The 23,499-nt window shown below is 42.7% G+C and overlaps 1 protein-coding gene and 1 long non-coding RNA gene across 24 annotated transcripts in view; both read left to right on the top strand.

The window, feature by feature from the left end:
* The window catches only part of TBC1D5 (TBC1 domain family member 5), a 543,840-nt gene that overhangs the window by 515,874 nt on the left and 4,467 nt on the right, over nt 1-23,499 (top strand). For all 23 annotated transcript variants that reach the window (XR_014825087.1, XR_014825088.1, XR_014825086.1 and 20 more), the window contains 3 exons: nt 3,471-3,570; nt 21,659-21,738; nt 22,534-22,668. Coding sequence is in view for 19 of the 23 variants with exons in the window: in XM_021069679.2 (XP_020925338.2) it covers nt 3,471-3,570; nt 21,659-21,738; nt 22,534-22,668 (315 nt within the window). In the remaining 4 variants the exon portion in view is untranslated. The remainder of the gene's footprint in view (nt 1-3,470; nt 3,571-21,658; nt 21,739-22,533; nt 22,669-23,499) is intronic.
* LOC146397198 (uncharacterized) lies at nt 5,529-11,824 on the top strand. Its single transcript, XR_014825093.1, has 2 exons — nt 5,529-6,661; nt 9,286-11,824. It is a non-coding gene; the product is annotated as an uncharacterized LOC146397198 (long non-coding RNA).

The raw sequence follows: 23,499 nt of genomic DNA, 5'->3' as shown, positions 1-23,499 counted from the left end.
ATGGAGCCTGAGAAGCGAAGATAGAAATGAAATGTAAAGTCGCTTCCCACAATTTTAGAAACCTGATTCTTGGCTCTTTCTTTTATCTGTAATTATATAGAAGAGTGAAGAATAAATGATAAGCCACCCCTTTTGCCTCCAAGTGATTCCATTTCTATTTATAAAGTCTGAGTGATAGTTGAAGGGCTCAGGAATGTTTTAAGATTAAGCATACTCTAGAGAGGTAATACAGGGGATTTCAAACTTCTAAACGGAAGAGGTTCTTGGGCCCCTTGACCTGTTTGAACCAGAATGCTCCTCCTATCTCAAAATTGGGCTTTTGTGTCAGCTTTCCTTGGAAATAAAGATGTAAATGAATGAAAAGTGCCATTTTCCACAGCGTAGATTCCATTCGTAGCGAGGTTTACTTGGGATTTAGGCAAGCGAGATGCTCTTCCCTTAGCACCAGAGCCCTAAGCAAAAGTGGACGCTTGAAAGAGCATGTTTTATATACCCGTGTGCCCACCCAGCACGTGCTTTGGGGTGCTGTGCTCTCGGGTCTGCCTTGTACACTTTTGTAGGTTGTGTACTTCGTAGTTGACAGGGTGCCATTCTCATCCCATTTCCCTTAGAGCAGTGTCCCTACTAGCACAGTAAAACGTCTGGAAGAAGCGACGTCTTCGAACTATAGTCTTCAGCTCTCCAACACCCCACCACCCACAGGCTGAGCCTGTGTTGCCTTATGTGTCTCATTTCAAGCCTTCTTCTCTCCCAGCTTATAAAAGAAAGCAAACTGAGCAAAATAAACCCATTTAGGTAGGAATGACTGCTGGGGATTAAAGCTCCCAAGGGTTTGTGCATTTTATAAGAAGCAATTTCTTAATCCAAATTAAACTAATGTATAGTCTAAATAGAGAAGAGGTTTTAAGCCAGGAGGTAGGACATGCCTAGTGTCCCTTTCCATTCTGGCCTTTCAGCAGCCCAGCTGGTAGCCAAGTGCAAAGACAAACTCTGGCCACAGCTGAGTCTCCTTCTTTCAAAGGACTGCCACACTCTGGCCTCAGTACAGTTCTAGACTTGTCCAGTTGGGTTTGTATCTGTAACATGTTGGAAAGGTGACTTGTTCAGTCAAAAGGAGAGGAGTCAGGGACTGGTATTCTCATAGCATTTATTCTCATTTCTTTATAAGACTTTCATGTGCTCTGCTTCATACTTTATATAACTTTCCTATTCCAGCTACAAGCTTGTAAGCTCCTTGGAAGCAGAGTTCGGCGTTTTACCGTCTCCAGGAAGTGCTAAAGTTAGGCTCAGACTGGGTAGAGGATTATTTAAGGTTATGTGACTTGTCAATGGCAGGACCCAAAATAGATCTCAGATTTCCTCCTGCTGTGTACCAAGCTGGTGTTCTTTTCATTCCACCACTGTGTCAGTTACCAGTTGCTGAGTAACAAACCACCCCAAAACCCCATTCCTCAAAACAGCATTGTTTCTTCTCACAGGTTTATGACCCAGACCAAGGTCTGATTGGGCTGCTCTTCTGCTTCCCATGGTGCTAACTTGGGCCACTCACTTGGCCGGCTGCAGATGGGTTGGGCTGAAAGGTCCAGGAAGACTTCATTCCCATATCTAGAACCTCATTGCTTCTCCTGTGGCCTCTTTCTCTCCATAGTTTCTGTCTTCTCTTTCAGTCTCCTAGGCTGGGCTTCTTTACAACTAACTATGGTAGCTGTCTTCCTCTGGTGAAAGCAGAAGGAAGCAGAAGTTGGCAAGCCTCTTACACTAGCCCCAAACTAGCACAGTTTGACTTCTGCCTTGGCTTCTCTTGATCAAGGCAAGTAACAGGCCAGCCCAGATTTGAGGGCCCGATGAGTGGAACAGCATGTACGTTGGAGGAAGGAATCGATAGTTATCATCTTTGGAGACTAACCACAACCTTAGTTAACCAAGAGATGTGGCCTTCTTTCTCTGATTCCTGTAGGGTTCTGATAGAACAGGGAAACTCAAGTCTGTGCAGAAACAAAGGAGAAAAAGAAGAAGAAAAATGCCTTGAAACATCTCATCCTTTTCTACATAAAGCCCAGCCGGTTTGTGCTTATGCTTGTGCAATCTTACAGTGGGCATTTCACAATAATTTGTTTTTAGAGCCACTGCTAAGTCTGTTTTCTGCATCAGGCATTTAAATGCATATTCCTAAGGACTCATACTCCAGGCAGCTGTTAAAAACAATACTTTTCAGTGCCAAGTATGTGTATTGCTAAAATGTGGTACACCTACAGGTAACCTTTTCAACTCTTAATTTCCATCTTTGTGTCAAATTGTACTCAGTCTCCAAGAAAAAGCACATCTTGGAAGGTTTCTCTTCCCTTCTTTTTAACGACAAATGATTCTTATGTGAAAGGACGAGTGTCTAAGACTGAAAAATCAATTTTCTAGCCTTGCCCAGCTCTGGTAACATCCTTTCTTTATATTCCAGCTAACTTGGTTTAAAATATCCTACATTCTGAAGGTTATTCTCTTTCTCTGAGAAATTAACTCCCTAAATTTCCTAAGATTCCTTGGGAAATTTTTTGTATGGATTATTTTTTTTTCTTTAAAAAACCAAAAAACCCAGACTTTATCCTTTTGTTACAGTCTGATTGTCTTTGACCATTTAATTAATTATCCCATCCAAAGTATATTTTTTTTCCTAGAAATAGTCAAATAAATAAAAAGCTCTCTAGTACCCTTTCAAGAGAGGAAATGTAAGAGCAGTGAATTATGGGCTGTGGGGGCAAAACTTTTTCAAGTGCTTTGGGAAATCTCATATGGTAAGAAATTATCATGGTCTAGAGAATGATGAGATTCGTCTTATACAAATGGAAACCTTTGGTTTCTCATGTGTGTGTGAAAATGTAATAGTTTTGTACCAGCTGCCACGGGAGTAAGGTCCACTGAAATCCCATTTACTCTCCCAGTTTATGTGAATAGGTAGTTATTGAAGATATTTTATGTACTTTGTTAAAATACAAGGTTGTATGGGTAAACATTTACAGATGGCACAAAACTGGCATTCAATTAGGAAAAGTCTAGATTTAAAAAGAAAAGAAAACAAAACAAAACCTCCATTTTACCTGTACTCTGTTTTGTTGGTGGTGGAAATAGTTGCTCTTGTTTATTTGTTGCTTCTTTTTTGTCTAGGACTAAAAAGACATTGTGGCTCTTTAAAATAGTCCAGTTCGGAGTTCCCGCTGTGGCGTAGAGGGTTAAGGATCCAGTGTTGTCTCTGTGGCAGCACAGGTTCAATCCCCAGTGCCGTGGAGTAAGGCTCTGGTGTTGCCACAGCTGCAGCATGGGTCGCAACTGGACTCGCATTCAGTTCCTGACCCAGGAACTTCCATGTGCTGCAGATGTGGCCAAAAAGAAAAAAAAGAAATCCAGATCATTTGGAGAACTTTGGGGATTTTTGTTGGTTTCTTTTTTCATTTTCGTTATCTTTGCCCCCTTCATTTTAGGAAGAAGAATTAGAAGCCCAAATTTCCTTCCTTCAAGGACAGTTGAATGACCTAGATGCCATGTGCAAATACTGTGCAAAGGTGATGGACACTCATCTTGGTGAGTGAAGTACTTTGGTCCTGGGAATGTCGACAGTCACGACAGCAACGGCCACAGGAGCCTGGGTTGAACTCTTGCCGTGAGCTATCTCATGTAATCCTCATGGCAGTGCTGCAGCAGGGGTACAGTCACTCTCCCCTTTGCACAGATGAGGAAACCGAAGCACAGAGAGATTAATAAAATTTCCCCAAATTGTAGCACTAGTAAGTGGAGTGGAAATTCAAAATCAAGCAATCTGATTGTAGATTTCAGCTCTCAACTGCTGCACTGCCCTTTGTAAATAAAGACAAATCTTTGTAAATATCTGAACCCCAAACCAAAATGAAACATTGAGCTTCCAGGATCAAATAGTCAGCTGTACTGTTGTGCCAACCTGCCTGTAATCACTAACGTGATTATTTTGGCAATGCTTTCTTTACTTTTTCAAATACATGCTTTAACCACCTGCCTGAAATGCAGGTCAAGGCCATGACCTTTTCTTACTTCTGACTGTGCCTGTAAGAGATGTCCTAGTTTGAAGTGCAGTTTACAGGTGAATTGTCCATATGTCACATGGTGAGCCCCCAGGCCTTGCTTTCAACACTTGTGAAAGTTCTGTATTTGGTATTAGAAATGGTCTCTGCTGGATCACCAGTGTATTGCTTCAGGAGCTCCTTGATGCTTGCAGAATTTCTGTACTGCGTTCTGTTACAATTTTCAGCCCCCCGATGGACATCCTTTTCCTCTCCATTCTAGTGTCTAGCTGCTGTAGTTTGGAAGTAAGACATGTACTATCATAGAAATGACCAGTATGCTGCTCAGTGCGTGTGGAGAAGGGGTGAATGTGATCATTGAAAGAAATTAGGACGCATGCCACCTATGAGGGAAAACCAAACAGAACCCACCGAGGCCTCTTCCCAGCCAGAGCCCTGAGAATGGCCCATCTTTGGGGCCTTCCTAAAGGTAGACTCTGTACATCAGACCCCACCCACTTCTTGACTTGTTAGGTTATGGGTCCACTGAACGTGGACAAAACAGCTGTCATTTGGATGTAGCCTGAAACTTTGCTAGCCTCGAGCAAGTAGTAAATGTTCTCTTCCAGATTTGGGACAGAGGCTTGATGCAAGTGGCCAGTAGCCGCCCAGTGTCTTACTAGGCAGCTGGCTGGGCCCTGTTCTATCCTCAGCCTTCTTTCTGTTATCTTGACCCCTCCTTCAGAGAAAGGGCTCAAAAGGAAGAGAAGAAGAGAAAATATGATGGATCATCGAAAGGGATAGACTCTCTAATCACAGCAAGAGGCATTCCCCTGTCACATCTGATTCCACCCACTTCAAAACTGTTTATTTATATGCTACTTTGCAATCAATTTCAAAAATTCATATGGAATTAACTACATGAATCTTATGGTATCACACTTCAAAATGCATCAAAGGGGAAGTAATGAAGAAGTAGTTTATATATAGATAACTAATATGTATTACATAACTAGTCTTAGTTAATTTAAATATAATTTTAATTGTAAAGTAGGTGTGAGCATGTGTGTGTGCGCATGTGTGTATTTTTGGCTTCCCCAGCTATATGGGTGACTTTTTCATTACTTGATTTTGTTTCTGACCAAAGTAGAACAAAGAAGTGACTGAGAAGATTTACTGGAACTCTAGAAAAATCCTGTTAGGAACTTTCCAAGATGTTTGGTTCACATAGCAGCTTTTAAAGCAGCTTTACTTAAGCCTCAGAATATTCAAACAGCCTTTGCTCTGATTTTATTCTTTCCATCAGCACTAAAAGCATTTTCTCATTGCTTTTAGGGGGAAACACTTGAATTAAAGAAAAGCCCACACCAGCTGTAAATTTTCAACTAACTGTAAACTAGATTTGTTTTTGTGTGTACATTTCACTTTCAGCCAGAATCCCTTCACAGAACTGTGGACTTCTTTTTGCCATGTAAACAGCATGGCTGCATTTTTATAGTGGAGTTGAGGGTTGCTACAAAGAATTCCTGGCCCCAGGGCCTGCAGATGCATTTTATTTTATTTATTTTATTTTACACTGACTTATTAAAGGGTTTTCCTGGGTTATAGGCTGTTTTGATTCTGAGCGAAAATTTGAGGGAAACACAAAGATGAAGTGAAGCTCTTAATTTACTTTTTCACTTTCTATACTTCCTTTAAAAATGACTTCAATACCCTAGTATTTTTCCATATGAACGTTTCTATTTTTCATGATTATTAAAGTGGTACAAAATTGGAACAACTGCAAAATCCATTGGTAAGTGATTGATTGTGATATAGTAATGCAATCTTTATGAAGATTAAAATGCTTTATTACCATAAGGAGATGTTCATAATTTATTTTGAAGTGAAAAAAGCAGGTGGCACAATAGAATATATTTGATGTGAAAATAACCATTAACAGTGGTGGCATGAGTGAAAGGAAGGTTGTAGAGGGACTTTCCAAGGGACCTAATCTTCTATGCTTGGAAAATCTGTAGACACCATAAGTGCATGTAACTAACACCTGGAGGTTGATCTTTACACTGCAGGCAAGAGTCAGCTATAAGAGCTGCTGCAGTCATACCTGAGAAGGAGAGACAGTCTCATGGGCGTCAGACAGACATAGCTTTGTCACTTCTGAGATCAGTTTGCTTCAGGCCTTCACGGCCTGTTCATGTCTTCATGTATAAAATGGAGATACAAATATCTATCTTGGAGTTCCCATTGTGGCTCATCAGAAATGAATCCGACTAGGAACCATGAGGTTGCGGGTTCAATCCCTGGCCTTGCTCAGTGGGTTAAGGATCTGGCGTTGCTGTGAGCTGAGGTGTAGGTCGAAGATGCAGCTGGGGTCCTGTGTTGCTGTGGCTGTGGTGTAGGCCGGCAGCTGTAGCTCCAATTCAACCCCTAGCCTGGGAACCTCCATATGCCACAGGTGCGGCCCTAAAAGGACAAAAAAGACCAAAAAAAAAAAAAAAAAAACAAAACAACTATCTTGCCAGTTCATGCAGGACTAATGCAAGACTAATATATTTTTAAAGTCCAGCACAGTTGGATGTTCAAGACAAAGCCTCACTCTTTCTCCTTAACCCTTTAAAAAATTTTATTGGAGTATAGTTGTTTATAAGGTTGTGTTATTTTCAGGTGTACAGCAAAGTGATTCAGTTACACATATATATACAGATATCCATTCCTTTTCAGATTCTTTTCCCACATAGGTTATTACAGATTATTGAGTGGAGTTCCCTATGCTGTATAGTAGTCCTTTTTGATTATCTGTTTTACATAGTGTGTATATGTTTATCCTCAAATCCTAATTTATTGCTTCCCTGTACGCTTCCCCTTCAGCAACCATTGGTTTGTTTTCTAAATCTGTGAATCTGTTTCTGTTTTGTAAGTAAGTTCATTTGTGTCATTTTTTTTTTTTAGGGTTCCACATTTATCCTTTATGTGTGGCTGTTCAGTTTTCCCAGCACTGCATGTTTAAGAGACTGGCCTTTCTCTGTTGTATATTCTTGCTTCCTTTGTCATAGATTAATTGATCATAGGTACATATGTTTGTTTATGGGCTTTCTATCCTATTCCATTGTTTTTGTGCCAGTACCATACTGTTTTGTGACTATAGCTTTGTGGTATAGTCTGAAGTCAGGGAGTCTGATTCCTCCAACCCTGTTTTTCTTTCTCAGGATTGCTTTGGCTATTTGAGGTCTTTTCTGTTTACATACAAATTTTAAAATATTTTTTTAATTATGTGAAAAATGCTATTGGTAACTTGATAGGGATTGTATTGAAGCTGTAGATTGCCTTGGGAAGTATAAGAATGTTGATTCTTCCAATCCAAGAACATGGTACACCTTTCCATATGTTTGTGTCATTTTTAAATTCTTTCATCAGCATCTTATAGTTTCCAGAGTGTGGGTCTTTTGCCTCCTTAGATAGGTTTATTCCTAGGTATTTTATTCTCTTTCTCTTTTTTTAATGGCCACAATTGTGACACATATAAGTTCCCAGGCCAGGAATTGAATCCAAGCTGCAGCCACAACCTCCGCCACAGCTGCAGCAACACCAGATCCTTTAACCCCCTGCACTGGGCCAGGGATAGCACCTGCTCCTCCACAGCAACCTGAACTGATGCAGTCAGATTCTTAACCCACTGTGTCACAGCAGGAACTCAGATTTTATTCTCTTTGCTGCATTGGTAAATAGAATTGTTTCTGTAATTTCTCTTTCTCATCTTTCATCGTTGGTGTATAGAAATACAAGATTTTTTTTGTATTAATTTTGTATCCTACATCTTTACCAAATTCATAAATGAACTGTAATGGTTTTCTGGTAGCATCTTTAGGATTTTCTGTGTATAGTATCATGTTATCTGCAAACAGTGATAGTTTTGCCTCTTCCTTTCCAATGTGGATTCCTTTTATTTCTTTTTCTTCTCTGATTGCCCTGGGTAGGACCTCCAAAACTATGTTGAATAAGAGTGATGAAAGTGGACATCTTTGTCTTGTTCCTTCATTTCCTGAGGAAATGCTTTCATATTTTCATCATTGAGAATGATGTTAGCTGTGGTTTTGTCATATATAACCTTTATTATGTTGAGGTAGGTTCCCTCTGTGCCTACTTTCTGGGAAGTTTTTATCATAAATGGGTGTTGAATTTTGTCAAAGCTTTTTCTGCATCTATTGAGATGATCATGTGGTTTTTATCCTTCAATTTGTTAATTTGGTATATCAACAAATATTTGTAAATATTGAAGCATCCTTGCATCCCTGGGATCAATCCCAGTTGATCATGGTGTATGATCCTTTTAATGTATTGTTGGATTCAGCTTGATAGTAGTTTGTTGAGAATTTTTGTGTCTGTATTCCTTAGTGATATTGGCATATAATTCTCTTTTGTGTGTGTGTGTAGTGTCTTTGGTTTTGATATCTGGGTGATGGTGGCCTCATAAAGCTTGGGAGTGTTCCTTCCTCTGCAACTTTTTGGAAGAGTTTCAGAAGGATAGGCATTAACTCTTCTCTAAATGTTTGATAGAGTTTTCCTGTGAAACCATCTGGCCCTGGAATTTTGTTTGTTGGGAGTTTTTTAAATCACTGTTTCAATCTCAGTACTTGTGATTGATCTGTTCATGTTTTCTATTTCTTCCTTATTCTGTCTTGGAAGATTGTACTTTTCTAAAAATTTGTCCATTTCTTTTAGATCGTCCATTTCATTGGCATATAGTTAATATAGTAGTCTCTTATGATCCTTTGTATTTCTGTGGTGTCAGTTGTAACTTCTCCTTCTTCATTTCTTTGATTTGAACCCTCTCTTTTTTCCTGATGAGACTAACTAAACGCTTTTTCTTTTCAAAGAACCAGGCTTTAGTTTCATTGATCTTTTTTTTTTTTTTTTATTGTTTTCTTTATCTCTACCTCATTTTTTTCTACTCTGATTTTTAAGATTTCTTTCCTTCTACTAACTCTGGATTTTATTTGTGGTGTTTTTTTTTTTTTGTTTTTTTTTTTGTTTTTTTGTCTAGTTGCTTTAGGTGTCAGGTTAGTTTGTTTGAGATTTTTCTTGTTTCCTGAGGTAAGCTGGTATTGCTATAAAGCACTTATGCTGCATCCCATAGGTTTTGGATCATCATTTTCATTGTCATTTGTCTCTACATATTTTTTGATTTCCGCTTTGATTTCTTAAGTGATCCACTGGTTATTTAGTAGCATTATTTAGCCTCTACATATTTGTGGGTTTTGTACAGGTTTTTTTTTTTCTTGTAATTCTTTTCTTTCTTTCTTCCTTCCTTTCTTCCTTCCTTCCTTCCTTCCTTCCTTTCTTTCTTTCTTTCTTTCTTTCTTTTCTTTTCTTTTCTTTTCTTTTCTTTTTCAGCCACACCTGCGGCATATGGAAGTTCCCCAGGCCAGAGATTGAACCTGAGCCACAGCTGTGACCTATGCAACAGCTGCAGCAATGCCAGTTCCATAACACACTGCTCCAGGCCTGGGATAGAACCTGTCCTGCCATAGCAACACCAGATCCTTAACCTACTGTGCCACAACAGGAACTCATGTAATTGATTTCTAATCTTATAGCATTGTGGTCAGAAAAATTGCTTGATAGGATTTCAATTTTCTTAAATTTACTGAGGTTTGACTTGTTGCCCAGGATATGATCAATCCTGGAGAATGTTCTATGTACACTTAAGAAGAAAATGTACTCTGCTGCTTTCAAATGGGATGTTCTGTAAATATCAATTAAGTCTATCTGGTCTATTGTGTCATTTAAGGCCTGTGTTTCCTTATTAATTTTCTGTCCATTGAGGTAAGTTGGGTGTTAAAGTGCCCCACTATTATTGTGTTACTGTCAGTTTCTCCTTTTACGGCAATCGGCACTCGCCTTATATGGTGAGGTGCCCCTGCATTGGGTGTGTGTATATTTATAATTATCGTATATTCTTCTTGGATTGATCCCTTGATCATCATGTAGTGTCCTTCTTTGTTTCTTATAACCATCTTTATTTTAAAGTCTATTTTGTCTGATATAAGTTTTGCTGGTCCAGTCTTCTTTTGATTTCCACTTGCGTGGAATACCTTCTTTCATCCTCTTGCTTTCATTCTGTATGTGTCCCTAGATCTGAAGTAGGTCTCTTGTAGACAGTGTATATATGGGTCTTATTTTTGTGTCCATTCAGCCTGTCTTTGTCTTTTGGTTGAACATTTAATCCATTTGCATTTAAGATACTTATTGATATGTGTGTTCTTACTTCCATTTTGTTAATTGTTTTAGATTTGTTTTATAGGTCTTTTTTCTTACCTTCCTCTTTTGTTCTCTTCTCTTGTGATTTAATAACTATCTTTAGTGCTGTGTTCGGATTGCCTTTTGTGTGTGTAGCTATTGTTTTTTTGTTTTGCAGTTCCCAAGAGATTTTGATATAGCAGTCTGCCTATGTATACACAAGGTTGCTTAAGTTTCTGGTCCTTAATGCCACATGTGTTTCCAATATCATGTATTTGTACTCTCTTCTCATGATTTGTTATTTTACTTGTGTGTGGATGATTTCCTACCTTTACTCTATGTTTGCCTTTACTGGTGAGCTTTTCCATTCATACTTTTCTTGTTTCTAGTTGTAGCCTTTTCTTTTCCACCTAGAAAGATTCCTTTTTCATTTGCTGTAGAGCTGGTTTATTGGTGCTGAAATCTCTTAGCTTTTATTGTCTCTTAAGCTTTTGATTTCTCCATCAAATCAGAATGAGAGCCTCAATGAGTAGTGCATTCTTCCTTGTAGGTTTTTTCCTTTCATCACTTTAAATATTTCATGCCACTCCCTTGTGCCCTACAGAGTTTCTTTTCCCTTACTGCTTTTAATATTTTCTCTTTGTCTTTAATTTTTGTTAATTTGATGAATGTATGTCTCGGTGTGTTCCTCCTTGGGTATTATCCTGTATGGGACTCTGCACTTCTTGGACTTGGGTGACTTTCCTTTCACTTTCTCAGACCCTTTCTCTTCTCCTCCTAGGCTTTCCCCTTAACTCTTAACTGTCCTTTCTCATGGACAGTCCTGGGAGACTCATCCAGCCCATGACCCTTAAGCTGGGTAGTGCCTGGTTTGGGGCCCCACATATAGGTATTGGAAGAGCTTGGAACAGTACCACACTTCCCAACACCTTATTGAATATTCCTCAGTTAGATGATGCAAAAAGATGCTGGAATTTTGGATATTCTAGTCCGCAGATTAGGTGTGTTTTCTCTTTGAGCAAGAACAACTTTGTCCGAACTGAGTGGTGTGTCTGCTCTCCTTGAGTGTATCTCCACAGGCTCTCAAGGGGCCATGAGAACTGCCTCAGATACTGATTCAGGGACTTACTGCTCTGTACCCTTTTCTCTTTTTTGTACTTTTTTTTCTATTGTGAATTATTTTCAGTAAGTTCCTTTCATTTCAAGAGAATTCCATATCAGCCTATGTTTTCATCAGACATGCAGTAATGTCTTAAAATGTCAAGTACATTTCAAGGTTATTTTTATAACAGATGGAACAAATCTGGAGAAAAGTATCTCAGTTAAAAATTACATAATGGCATTTGTTTAAGTGATCCTTTAATTATAGAGGTAATAAAATTGACTGGTTAGCAGTTCTTTCCTTATGGTTCTGGAACCCAGAACTGAAAGAGTATTTGTTTTATCAAAACTCTACCAAAATTCTCATTTCATTACCTCCACATAATTGAGCTATAGGAATTCAAAGATTTAAGACAGGAATTGAAAATTTGTGTTTTATTAAATTTAAACTTTTATCAACTTGAGAAGACTTTTTTATGTGTTCATTTTTTTCTCTTGCTGTAGTTACTCCCCCCATCAACCCCTGTCATCCTGACACGAAACTAATGACAGCATGAACCTCTGTGGCTGAATCAGGCTATTCTTAGGTTTGCCGTTGTTCACACATAATTGCACGTGGGTGTGCTGCCTGCACTTTTCTGATCTATGAGCAGCTGGGCTGAGTATGCACTGCTCACCCTGCCTGCTCCCAGGGGAGGAGTTTCCCTTCATCTGTGTGACATTTACACTAGTTTCTGGCGGCTTGCCCTTTCACTGGTGGTTTATACAAACAACAGAAGGGTTAAATGCAATGAATTAAGGGAAATTTGGTTTCCTGTGATCCTGTTGAGACTACCGTAGCCCATGGCACCTTAGAGTCTTGAAGATGGGGGGTGGGCTGCAGGCCATCTCAGCTGTTCTTCATTTCACAGATGAGGAAACTGAGGCCCAGGAATGACGAATGACAAACAGCTCGCTGGCACCCAAGGCCTAGACCCCATTCCAGACCTTGGCTTCTCTTCCACTGATGCTTCTGCTGAAGCTACACTCACATCAGTAGCTGGATTTCAGATCTGCTGTTTTATTGCACACTTCGTTACTGATTTTGTACTTGTCATAATATTTATGCACAAATTAGCTTAAGAGGAGGCCATTTTTGAAAATCAGTTTGTATGCCTTTGCAAGAACTTTATGAATCTGATTTTCTGATGTTTATAAAAACAACGTTTAATAGATGTCTTTGGAGGTGTTCAATAGGCAATTAACTAATGACATTTGAAAAAAAAAAGAGAAGGAAAATATGATCACCAGGCAGCTTTCTTTCTGTCAACCACACGGTGATAAAAGCTTTTTGTAATTATTTCAAGAATTTGAAAACTGAATTTAATTGTGGGTGGCATAGTCCTATGCAGAAGGATAAAATATACCTCACCTGAGGATCTTGTTAAAAAATACGGATTCTGATTCAGCAGGTCTTGAACTGGGGCCTAAAGTTCTCCATTTCTAACAGCAGGGGACCTGGTGATCCTGGCCCATGATACACTTCAAGGAGCAAGAGAACTTAAAATTACTTGGACAAAATTCTGTTAATGTATTCATTACATTAATGCTATTAATGCATTCATAACTCCAAACTTCAGGCAGCTAACTGTGGGTGGAGAGCTCACAAGCTCCCCTGGCATTCTGAGGTAGCTTTCAACACCTGAAGTTCAGTGCTCTTCTCAGCCTCTTCCTAGCCTTGCCCTCTCCTAGTAGAAGGCATTTCCCTCCCCAGTTTTATTACCAGAAGCCTTGGAAGCATCTTCCTTGGACCAATCCCGTACATATTTAGAGAAACATAGCAAACTATAAAACATCTTATCCTTTCCTGGTCTTAGATAACACATCCCTGATCACATGGCCTCAACGAAGATCTTTTGGCTCTCTTGTTTAAATATAATTCTCAATCCTTAATCTTTCTTAAACTGACTGCATAATCTGTTCTTCTCCCTCTGTACCAGGCTGCCACTCCACATCCCACAACCCTGGCCTCTCCAACTAAAGACCAGGAGGCAAAACACTTGTCTGCCCCATCCTCTGCCCCATCCCCCCACCTCAGTAGAAAAGGGCTTGGTGTCAATAGCTTGAAGTCTTAAGGACTTTGTGCCACCACAAGCATCTCCTGCTAAGCCTGAGAGCTTGTTAGTGAGGGAAGGCAGAGCCTGAGATAAGGAGGCTAATGTTCATTGTCATGGCCATGTTTAAATCCCAGCTGAAGAGTGCTACCTAACTGTCACCAGATCCTCAGGTCAGCAAAACCTTATGGCCTGAGATTCACAAAGAGTGTATCCATCTTAATCCCAGTTCTCAGGGGCTTAGTGGACTAAACGATGTAATTTTAAGACTATCGTAGCCAAACTTTTTTTTTATATTGAAATATAGTTGGTTAACAATGTTGCATTAATTTCTGCTGTACAACAAAGTGATTCAGTATATATATTTTATTCAGTATACATGTTCATTCTTTTTTATATTTTTTTTCACTATGGCTTATCAAAGGATGCTGACTAGTTCCCTTTGCTTTACAGGCCCTTGTTTATCCCTTGTACATGTAATAGTTTGCATCTACTAATCCCAAACTCTCAATCCTCCCCTCTCCCACCGTCTTCCCCTTAGCATCCATATAAGTCTGTTCTCTATGGCTGTGAGTCTGTTTCTGTTTTGTAGGTAAGTTCATTTGTGTTATATTTTAGATTCCACATATAAGTGATACCATATGGTATTTGTCTTTCCCTCTCTGGTTTACTTCATTCAGTATGATAATGTCTACGTCCATCCATTTGTTGCTACGAATGGCATTATTTCATTCTTTTTTATGACTAAGTACTATTCCATTGTGTAATATACCACATCTTCTTTGTCCATTCATCTGTCACTGGATATTTAGGTTGCTTCCATGTCATGAATCTTAGCCAAACTTCTGTCTCATTGCTCACCAATGAGACTGCATGGTGACAAAACCCAAGAATATTTCCTATTGGTGAGGTCCCAGCAGTGTTTCTGCTTTTATTTAGACTACATATTCTTGCATAGACTGTTACTGGAGCTTAGAAACCTTTTGAGTTGCAAAATATATAGAGTCTCCTCTTCTGGCTGACCTGAAGGTGGTAGCCAAATGACGAACAGGATAGATTTTGCCCTGAGGAGACTTTGGCTGGCAGGGAGGTAAATCCTAAGAGAAGGATTCAGAAATGGTTGAGATCAGTACAGATTTGGAACTCTTTGTTGAAACACTCAGTTCATTTATGAGAACTATTTATTGTCCTGAAGACTAATCTTAAGTACAGCATACATATTCTCCCAGTCTTCCCCTGGACTTTCCTAAGCATTGCTCCTTTCCCAGTTTAGGATCTTCAGTCATTCTAGCAGCTGGATGCAAAGTAAGACCCTTGTGTGATTTGCTTTTTGCTTTTTAAGAAAATACTGAGCTTGATGCGTTTGATTCAGTCGTTGGCTCCCCACAGACCAGGTGACTGTACTTCCCTTCGCCTGCCTCTTCCACTTCTCAGGCCAGGGTCTGCTTGATCTGGTTACTGCCCCTTAATTCTTTGACTGAGAAGCATCTCACCTACATCTGTTCCTCAGAAGATGAAAATCAGCCCTAATGCTGACTCTGGTCACTCAGCCAGTATTTCCTAGGTACCTGCTCTCTGATGTGAAGATGGGTTTGGGGGTGGGGTGAAGTGGAGGAGCGCTTTTAAAAACGAGCTCAATGTATACAGAAGAGGTGAGCAAAACTTTAGAGTAGGGAGAGGGAGCAGCAGGAACTCTGCCACATTTGAAATGCCTAAAGTGACACGTGGCTTCACAGGATGCAAACCAAGGTCCTCCCAGGGCACCAATGGCAGGGATGATAGATTCTAGACATTGGCAGGGATGATAGATTCTAGAGTCGTGGGGACATAGTGAACAGACACCACATTTGGAACCGAAAGACCTGGTGTTCGGGACTCGCATGCAGAACCATGCACTTCCAGGAACCTTTAGTCTTTGAGCTGCATCTCTGAATGACAAGAGTAAAAGATAAAACAGGAGAGAGTCCAACAAGCAGGTGCTTGCAGAGGGAAGACCATGATGTTCAAATAGGGTTAAGGTGGGCTTTGAAGCAAAGGAGGATGCAGTGTTAGAAGGATAGTAGAAGGCTTTCTGATTGGGAAGTGGCATTTGCAGGGACACCCAGAAATATATGCCATGGATTAAAGGATGAATCTGACACCTGCAGTCTTCTCCTAAACCTGCCTTCTCCTAAGACCTGGACAACTAAGGCACACCCTGTGGGAGCAGACATCCCTTTGCTCATGGGCCAGCCCAAGCTGATAGTGACAAAGTACAGGTCTGCCCTCCTCCTTGACTAATGGTCACTTCTTAAACCACCATCACCCTCAGCACACATGTGACCCTGGGGCAACTCTACATATGCCCCCTCAATTTTGTAACAGCCTGTGTATTTCCTCTGGGACAGTCCCTTATACAAAGCTGTCAGAGGTTAGGGTGACTAAATCTCTATCAGAGAGGAAGGAGAGAAGCTCTGAGAGCAGAATCTACTTAATCTGTGTATTTAAAGAACTGGAGAAGGAAAAAAAAAAAATACCAAGCAATACCAGTTATAGTCTAGATAGTCTGCTAGAAGTGGACCACTGATCGTCTCATCTAACCTCCGAGACAGGTGTCACCTACATCTTGCTGATGGTTTAATGACACACAAACCCATCAGTATCTCAGCCCAAGGTCATCAGAGTCCAGGCTGTGTGATGCCAGTGCCAGGGCTCTGGGAAGGTTTGAGGCAAACGACTCAGCAGTCTGTCCTGCGTATAGGTGACTAACTGTTGCTGGCTGACCTCACCAAGGTCAGTTCCATGACCAGATAAAGGGCACAGGCCTCTCAGGGCAGTGGAGTCAGTGCCAGGATCCCATACTGTGCCTCTTTGTACCTCCAGCCCTCCCATCAGTGCATATGCATCACTGTGTGGTCAGGTGGGCTCAGGAGTCCAGCCAATCTGGAACCAGATTCTTGCTCTGTCCACTCATAAGACCTCAGATAACAGACCTGGCACTCGTGAGCCTGGCTCCCTTTTCCTATGATAGGATGATGGCCTTCATCTCCTAAGGTTGTTGGGGCAGCAGGGGAGGGAGGGAGGGCGGCCATGTGGTAATGGAAGTCCCAGTGCTGAGCTTCCACAGTGCGCTGGGCGCCTTGCTGTTTATACTTCAGAGGAATCCTAGGAGGAGGGGTCTGTTGTCCCTCAGGCACACAGAGGCAAAATGACTTACCAGTTCCATCTCCACTGTGGGTAGATGCTGGTTCTGCTTTTGTCCATTTCCCTACCCTTATTACACACATATTTATATACATTTTTATTTATATACACATATATTTATGTACAGGCTGTGTCCGCAGCATACAGAAGTTCTCAGGCCAGAGATTGAACCTTTGCCATAGCAGTGACCTGAGTGACAGCAGCAACACCACCAGCTCCTTAACCCACTAGACTACTAGGGAACTCCCATTTCTCTACCCTTCTTAATGAATATAGGTTTATGTTACCTTTGTCCCCACCATTTAGTTGCAAACACTTTTTATCGTAGCATTGAAGAGAAAGAGAATTTTAAGAAATTGAAGTAGTTTGTGTGCCATTTCCATTATCCTTAGAGTTGAGAAACCTATTCCTGTGGCGCTGACATTTCATTAAAAGTAGAGGAGTCAGCACGGGATTGTTATGATGAGATGTTTGTGTGATTTCCACAGAAGTGGTTAGTTGTATGAGGTTTTCCCCCTTTGTTCCAGTGCCCCAACATTTATAGTCCATAATGCTGAAATAGAAGATATAGAAGAACATAATCTTCCTTCTACACAGAAACAAATAGAACCACATACCATAATTTATTCTGCCTCTTACTATAAAGAAAAATGTGCATTACATGGGAAATTGAAACATGTCACATTTCTGCCTTTAATATTTTAAGGTATGAAAAGACATGTTTTCCTATTTTTACTTGCAGATGCAACTTACTTAAAGCAGTGGATTTGCGACTGAGAAGTTATCTGTTAGTCAAATGTTTGTAAATACTACCTTAAGTCAATATCTAATGGCACTGCCTAGGCAACGATTTATACAGTCAGTACTTTGTTAAATGAAAATTCTTGGGGTTCCCATTGTGGCTCAGCCAGTTAAGAACCTGACGTAGTGTCCATGAGGATGCCGGTTCAATCCTTGACCTCACTCAGTGGTTTAAGGAACCAGCGTTATCACAGATGTGCCTCAGATCCATGTGGCTATGGTGTAGGCTGGCAGCTGCAGCTCTGATTCAGCCCCTAGCCTGGGCTCATATGCCACCTGTGCAGCCATAAAAAGAAAAAAGAAAAATTATTGTGTCCAAGACATTTAGCAGCCTCTGAAGGTGCCTTCTTGTTTTGATTTGGATTTCTGTACTCTGAATTTCTTAAAGTGTGGCGAGACAGCTTAGATGATTATAGCAGAGGTTTATCCTTAAAATAAAGTGAACATTTTATGTATATGTGGGTTTTCAGAAGAGAAGGTCCTGCTCTTCATCGTATTCTAAAAGGTGAGCTTTGCTCTAATCCACAAAACGGGGCTGGAGAATTGTTGAGTGAGGGGATGGTGCTGATGACACGAGGACTCTGGGCTCTTGCCCTTCTGGGTGTGTCCTTGGCCTTGATCCCCTTGTGTTAGAGGGAGCTATGCTTTTCATCCTGTGTAATAGGTGGGCAATCTGGCTGCTCTGCTGGGCTGAATAGTGGGCACCCCCCCCACACACCGTTCATGTTCACCCAGAATCTGTGAATGTGACCTTATTTGGAAATAGGGTCTTGACAGATGTCATGAAGTTGAGAAGAAGCCAGAGGAGGCAGAAAAGAACACTTCTCTAGAAGCTGCAGGAAGTGTGGCCCCACCAACACCTTGGCTTTGACTTAGCACCTCCAGAGCGAGAATAAATTCTATTGTTTTAAACCACCTACTTTGAAACTCATACAGCTGCTAGCCACACAAAACCCCCAAAAGAGTAGAATAGACACAAGTAGAATAGACACACCTGTGAGCAGGTGTGCTGCCCAGTGCCCTTGGCCCTGAGCCTCATTTACATGCTTGTAAGGGGGCCCAGGGGCTCCACCAGCCTTTCAGGCAGCACAGGTGGGGAGAGTGAAGGCCCAGAAGGCACAGACTGAGTCAGCTTCCCAGAAGTTCCCTCCAGGCACTTCCCTTACCGCTCTTTGGCCACAGCGGTGTCACGTGGCCACCCTCGGTGCCAGGGAGGACACACAGCAAAATCCGGGACGTGTTGGTGAGGAGGGGGTGGTGGGTGGAGTTGGGGTTCCTGCCAGCAGCTCCACCACCTCTTTAGGCCTGCCGGGAGGATCCAGGCTGTGGCTGCCATGGTCTCAGCAACAGAGAGTGCAGAGGGGAGCGGCCTTTAGAAACAGGGAGCGGTATTCCCACTTAATCCTGAAGAACAAGAGGCGTCTCTTGTTCCCTCTTCCCAATGCACTGCTGCCCTGTGCCCCCCACTGCTCCCTTCCTAGCCTCCCCGAAGTATCACCCCCACCACGCTTGCGCACACAGACTTCTGGGAGGCTCCCAGCAAAGCAGGGCATCCAAGAGAGGGTGGCAAGGGCTTCTTAGTTCACGGCGCTTTCGGCCAACACGGCCAGTATGGTTTAGTACAATCTCAGGTCTGCAGTGGGAGAGTAACTCTCCGTACCCAAACTCAGGTGTGCAGAAGTGAAGCTTCTTGCTCTAAAGTTCCATTCCCACCAATGGCAGTGTGAGGCCTAAACTTGCCAGGTAAAGGCAACTCCATCTCTTCCAGGTTACCCATCTTATCTGGGCCAAGGCCTCCAGTTAGTGTCCCCACTTTGCTTCTTCTCCCTGCCAGCATGGCGTCACGTGTCTGTCTCTCTGTTATTTGAGGAAGGGCCTCTGAGTGCCCTCGCTAGCCTCTAAGGAAGGCTCTGTCCCTGAGTATTTCTGGGCCTCTTTCCTCACTGAAGCCACGGACTGCCCTGTCAGTCTGTAGCCAACGACCCTAAAGGCCTTTGGTCTTTACTGCTGGTGACCATGGGTCCCACCACTACCCTGGGGGCAGGAACCGGGCACTTTGGCCAAGCCCTTTGGCTAGACTATCAAAGGGGCAGCAGGATATCCATATCCCATTTGGTTTCTGCAGATTGCCCCTTTTCCCGGCCCTTCTGATCTGCTGGGTCTGACCTCCGGGGCTTCCCTCCATTACTTTCTTGGACCTGAGAACCCTCTGCTTCCTCCACGAGTCCTGGTACTCCTGCACCCCCTGGCTGAACTTCCCCTCAGGACCCTGGAGCCAGGAAGTCTGCCCCCCTAGCAGCTCGGGGGAGCGGGCGGTGGGGAGGGGTGCAGAACCACTGCCCTTCCAAACTGCCCAGGCAACCCTGCACTCAGAGCTCTGCCTTCAAAGCCAAGCAGTCACAAAATCCCAGGCAACCTTTTCAGTCCTCCAAAAGACCCACAGAACTGTTTCTTGTCAATTTTCTGCAGTTGTTTGTCTTAATGTCTCGTTGGGTGGATTTTGTGTTTTTTTATTGAGAGAGAACAAATTGTTACAGGCTTTTAAGGAAACCAAAAACATTCGCTCTCTAATTATATCTATTATTCCATCCCCATTCATCTTGCTTGCTTGTTTTCAAGCGGGCTTTTCTATTAGCCAGAAACTCCAGTCACGTCTTCCGAATAAATTAAAGCTGCTGTTTTTCTGCTGCAGTCTGTCAGAGGACTTTGTCACCTTGGTCTATAGATGTATTTAGTGTAAGATTCTGAGCAACTGTTGGGCCGGACTCATGTTGATAGTACCAGTCTTTGCCTAGCCCCTTGCTGGAAATATTTTTTGGAAATATTTAGAATGGCAGTGTTTTGAGGTGCAACTTCCAATGGTGTTTTTCCATGTTTGTTCAGTCAGTGTTTGTGGCGCACCTGAAATGCACCAGCCGTTCTGCTAAGGGCTGGGGGCATAGCCCTGCACAAGACCCTCCTGGGGGCGATTGAGCAAATAAGCCAGCGATGCCTGTGCTAACATCAGATGTAACAGTGCTTATCGTCAATGCAGCAGAACTGTTGCTGGGAGACCAGAGAATGGCTGGGGCCACTGGTGCAAGGCTGCTCGGAGGAGACCGCAGGGGAGCAGGAGTGGACCTGAGGGCAGCAGTCAGTAGGACTCTGGGCACAGATCCTCCAGGCCCTGGGCCGGGCCGGGTGCTGGCCCTGCCTCTCCCATCGCCTGCGCTCTGTAGGGACAGGCATGGAGCGGAAGAGTCCTGAGCAGAGACTGGGACCACTCGGTTGAGTGAAGACCTGAGAACTCGGCGCGAGGTCTCATAAATAGGGTATTGCTAAGGCCTCAGGAAATCAGGAATCAGATGTTAATGGAGAATGAGGCTGCTTCTCAATTGGGTGCTCATATGGTATCTTTGAGTTTTAGTTGTCCCTCCTCCCCCAACACTGCCCCCTCTGTCGTCTCAGGGAGAGGGCTTCCACACCTCAAGCACTTCCCTGAGAGTCCCCATCTCAGAAGCCACAGTCACCAGGAGGGCCTGGTGCCTCCCTGGGGGGTAGGGCGGGAGGGAAGCCCCAGGTCCCCTGCTCATTGAAGCTGTCGGTGGGCAGCTCAGCGAGATGTTGAGCCTGGTGGTCAGAGCTGGCAGGGCTGATCCCTCCAATCAGGACTGGATGAAGGCCTCGCCTGTGGACGCAAAGAAACAGCTCCTGCGAAGACCCTGGCTAAAGTCCTGCAGACTCCACAGGCCTTGTTGTCGGATGACAACCGTAGTGCCATGAGTTTGTCCTTTTATTTTTACCAAGATGTTGAATTGACAACATGCTTTACTGTTTCAGTTCTTAAAGATGGGAGGACTTGGTCTTTAGAGAGAGGGATGACACCATCAAACCCTGAGAAGTATAGGAGTGAAGCCCAGCGGGAACACTTCCTCCCAGATGTTGGCTGAATGCTCCCTGCTGTTCACCACATCATAGGTCAGGGAGGGGTGCCCCAAGTAAGATGCATCTGTCACTCAGAGAACGCATTTGTGCCACCTTGAGGGAAGACTAAGTACCAGGCTCAGGGTCGTCTCTGTTCCACTCGGCACCTGTGCCATCTGCAGTTTGGCAGGGCATCCTTGGGAAGGGTTGCTGTGAAATTTGGCAGAAAAATTCCTAAGCATGTCTGACGTTATGGTGTGGCAGCAGATAAGTTGTACTCAGAGCATTAGTTACAAAATGTCATTCTTCTATTTTCAGTAAATATTCAAGATGTGATATTACAAGAAAATTTAGAAAAAGAAGATCAAATTCTGGTTTCCCTGGCAGGATTAAAGCAGGTATGTCCATTGATCTGACCTTGCATCCCACAGGCCACCGTTTTAGTGCCTGCTGGGGAGGGCCCCCAGGGCACAGGTACCGTGGCCCCACATTCCCTCCAGGCAGAGCCCCTCCTGACTGTCCACCTCCTTATGCCCCTTGGTCCTTCCAGCCATTATGTCTGACCCGCTTGCAGACCAAACTGTTTTCTACATCCCACCATTGCCCCTTAGCAAACCCGTTCTCTTTGCTCTTCATCGAAGCTGATGTGTGTCGTCCAGCTTAAGTCCAGGCATTCATAAGTAAACATACAAACATCCCGGGCACTCAGAGCATAAATAATCACCACCTACAGCAGGCCTCAGCCCCTCGAGGGCCACACTTGCCTATTCAACCCTCGAAGGACCAAATGGAACAGAAAAAGGCCAATGAAGAGAGTTCAGGGCATTTGCTGTCGGCCCATGTTATTACCGCTGGGGTGGACTTGCTCAAGCGCCAAGGACTGTTCCATGGGGCTGGATGTGTGGGCACACGTGCTTCCCGCTTTAGGATAACCATCCAGAATGTGATACCATATCTGACCCTGTGAGAACCTGGCCATTCAGAATGTGAAATTTTCCTTGGTCATTCATATGTCAGTGGTTTTGATAGGGTTGAATTTTTGCTGTTATTTCTTTCTGAAGATAACCTATTCATATCCTCACTATGAAAGAATGTCAGTGAGCAGTCTTGTTCAGAGGTATTAGAGGGTTAGCTGACATTTCAAAACAAACTCATTCATCACTCTCATGTACTTTCTTCTTCTTTTAAAATAGATCAAAGACATTCTAAAAGGTTCCCTGCGTTTCAACCAAAGCCAGCTGGAGGCCGAGGAGAATGAGCAGATCACCATCTCCGATGACCACTACTGCTCCAGTGGCCAGGGCCATGTGCCTGGGGCCACCAAGCAGGTACAGGAGCTCTGATGAACACTGGACCTTAGCTTGACAGGGGCACATTCAAATATGAATAATAAAACCCCACCAGTTTTTTCACATGACCATGAGTGAAGTTCAACTATAAAATACAACTGACCCTAAGCCAGCGGTACTGTGTGTACCTATGCAGGTTGTGTCCTCCAGTGCCCTGGGTGATGCCATTCCAGATAATTAGGCTAGTGTCTTCTGGAGTTGTGCAGTACACAACCTACACACCTGTATGCAGCAGCTCTGTGCCAGACTTCCTGCCAGTCCCATTGTGCAGCATTAGAAGGCCAGATCTCTGCCTCAGTTATTGGTCAGTTGCCTCCAGCTGAGGCCTCCATTCTGCTTTAGCACAAGAAGTACCATCCATGCTTTCCTAATGGTGTCTTGAGTATGTTTCACTTGCTAGTACCTTTTTTTGCCTCATGGGGAAGGACTTCTCAATGTCCATCCTCAAAGGCAAATAGGTCAGCAGATTTTTTTTCTGTAAAGAGCCAGAGAATAAGTATTTTAGGATTTTCGGGCCACATAGGGTCTCTGTCACATATCTGTTTTTGTGTTTGGTGTGTTTGTTTATTCTTAAAACACCTTTAAAAATACATAAGCCATTCTCAGCTTGACAGCCACATAAAAATGAACCATAGGCCAGATTTGGCCCCTGAGCTGTGGTTTACCAACTTGAGCTCTCAGGTGTCAGTGTTGCGTAATTTATTCTAAAGTAGAATTACAGAATTTTCCAGTTAGAAGGGGTCTAAGAAATCCCTGCTTTGCTTTTTTTTTTTTTTTTTTTTTTTTTTTTCTCTTCCCCACACTCACAGC

This window comes from Sus scrofa, chromosome 13 (genome assembly GCF_054392235.1).
Source record: "Sus scrofa isolate SSC_HxYL_T2T_F1_AM1 chromosome 13, Sscrofa_HxYL_maternal_Yorkshire_Landrace_v2.0, whole genome shotgun sequence".
NCBI classification, from domain to species: domain Eukaryota; kingdom Metazoa; phylum Chordata; class Mammalia; order Artiodactyla; family Suidae; genus Sus; species Sus scrofa.
This window is presented reverse-complemented; position numbering and strand designations above follow the sequence as displayed.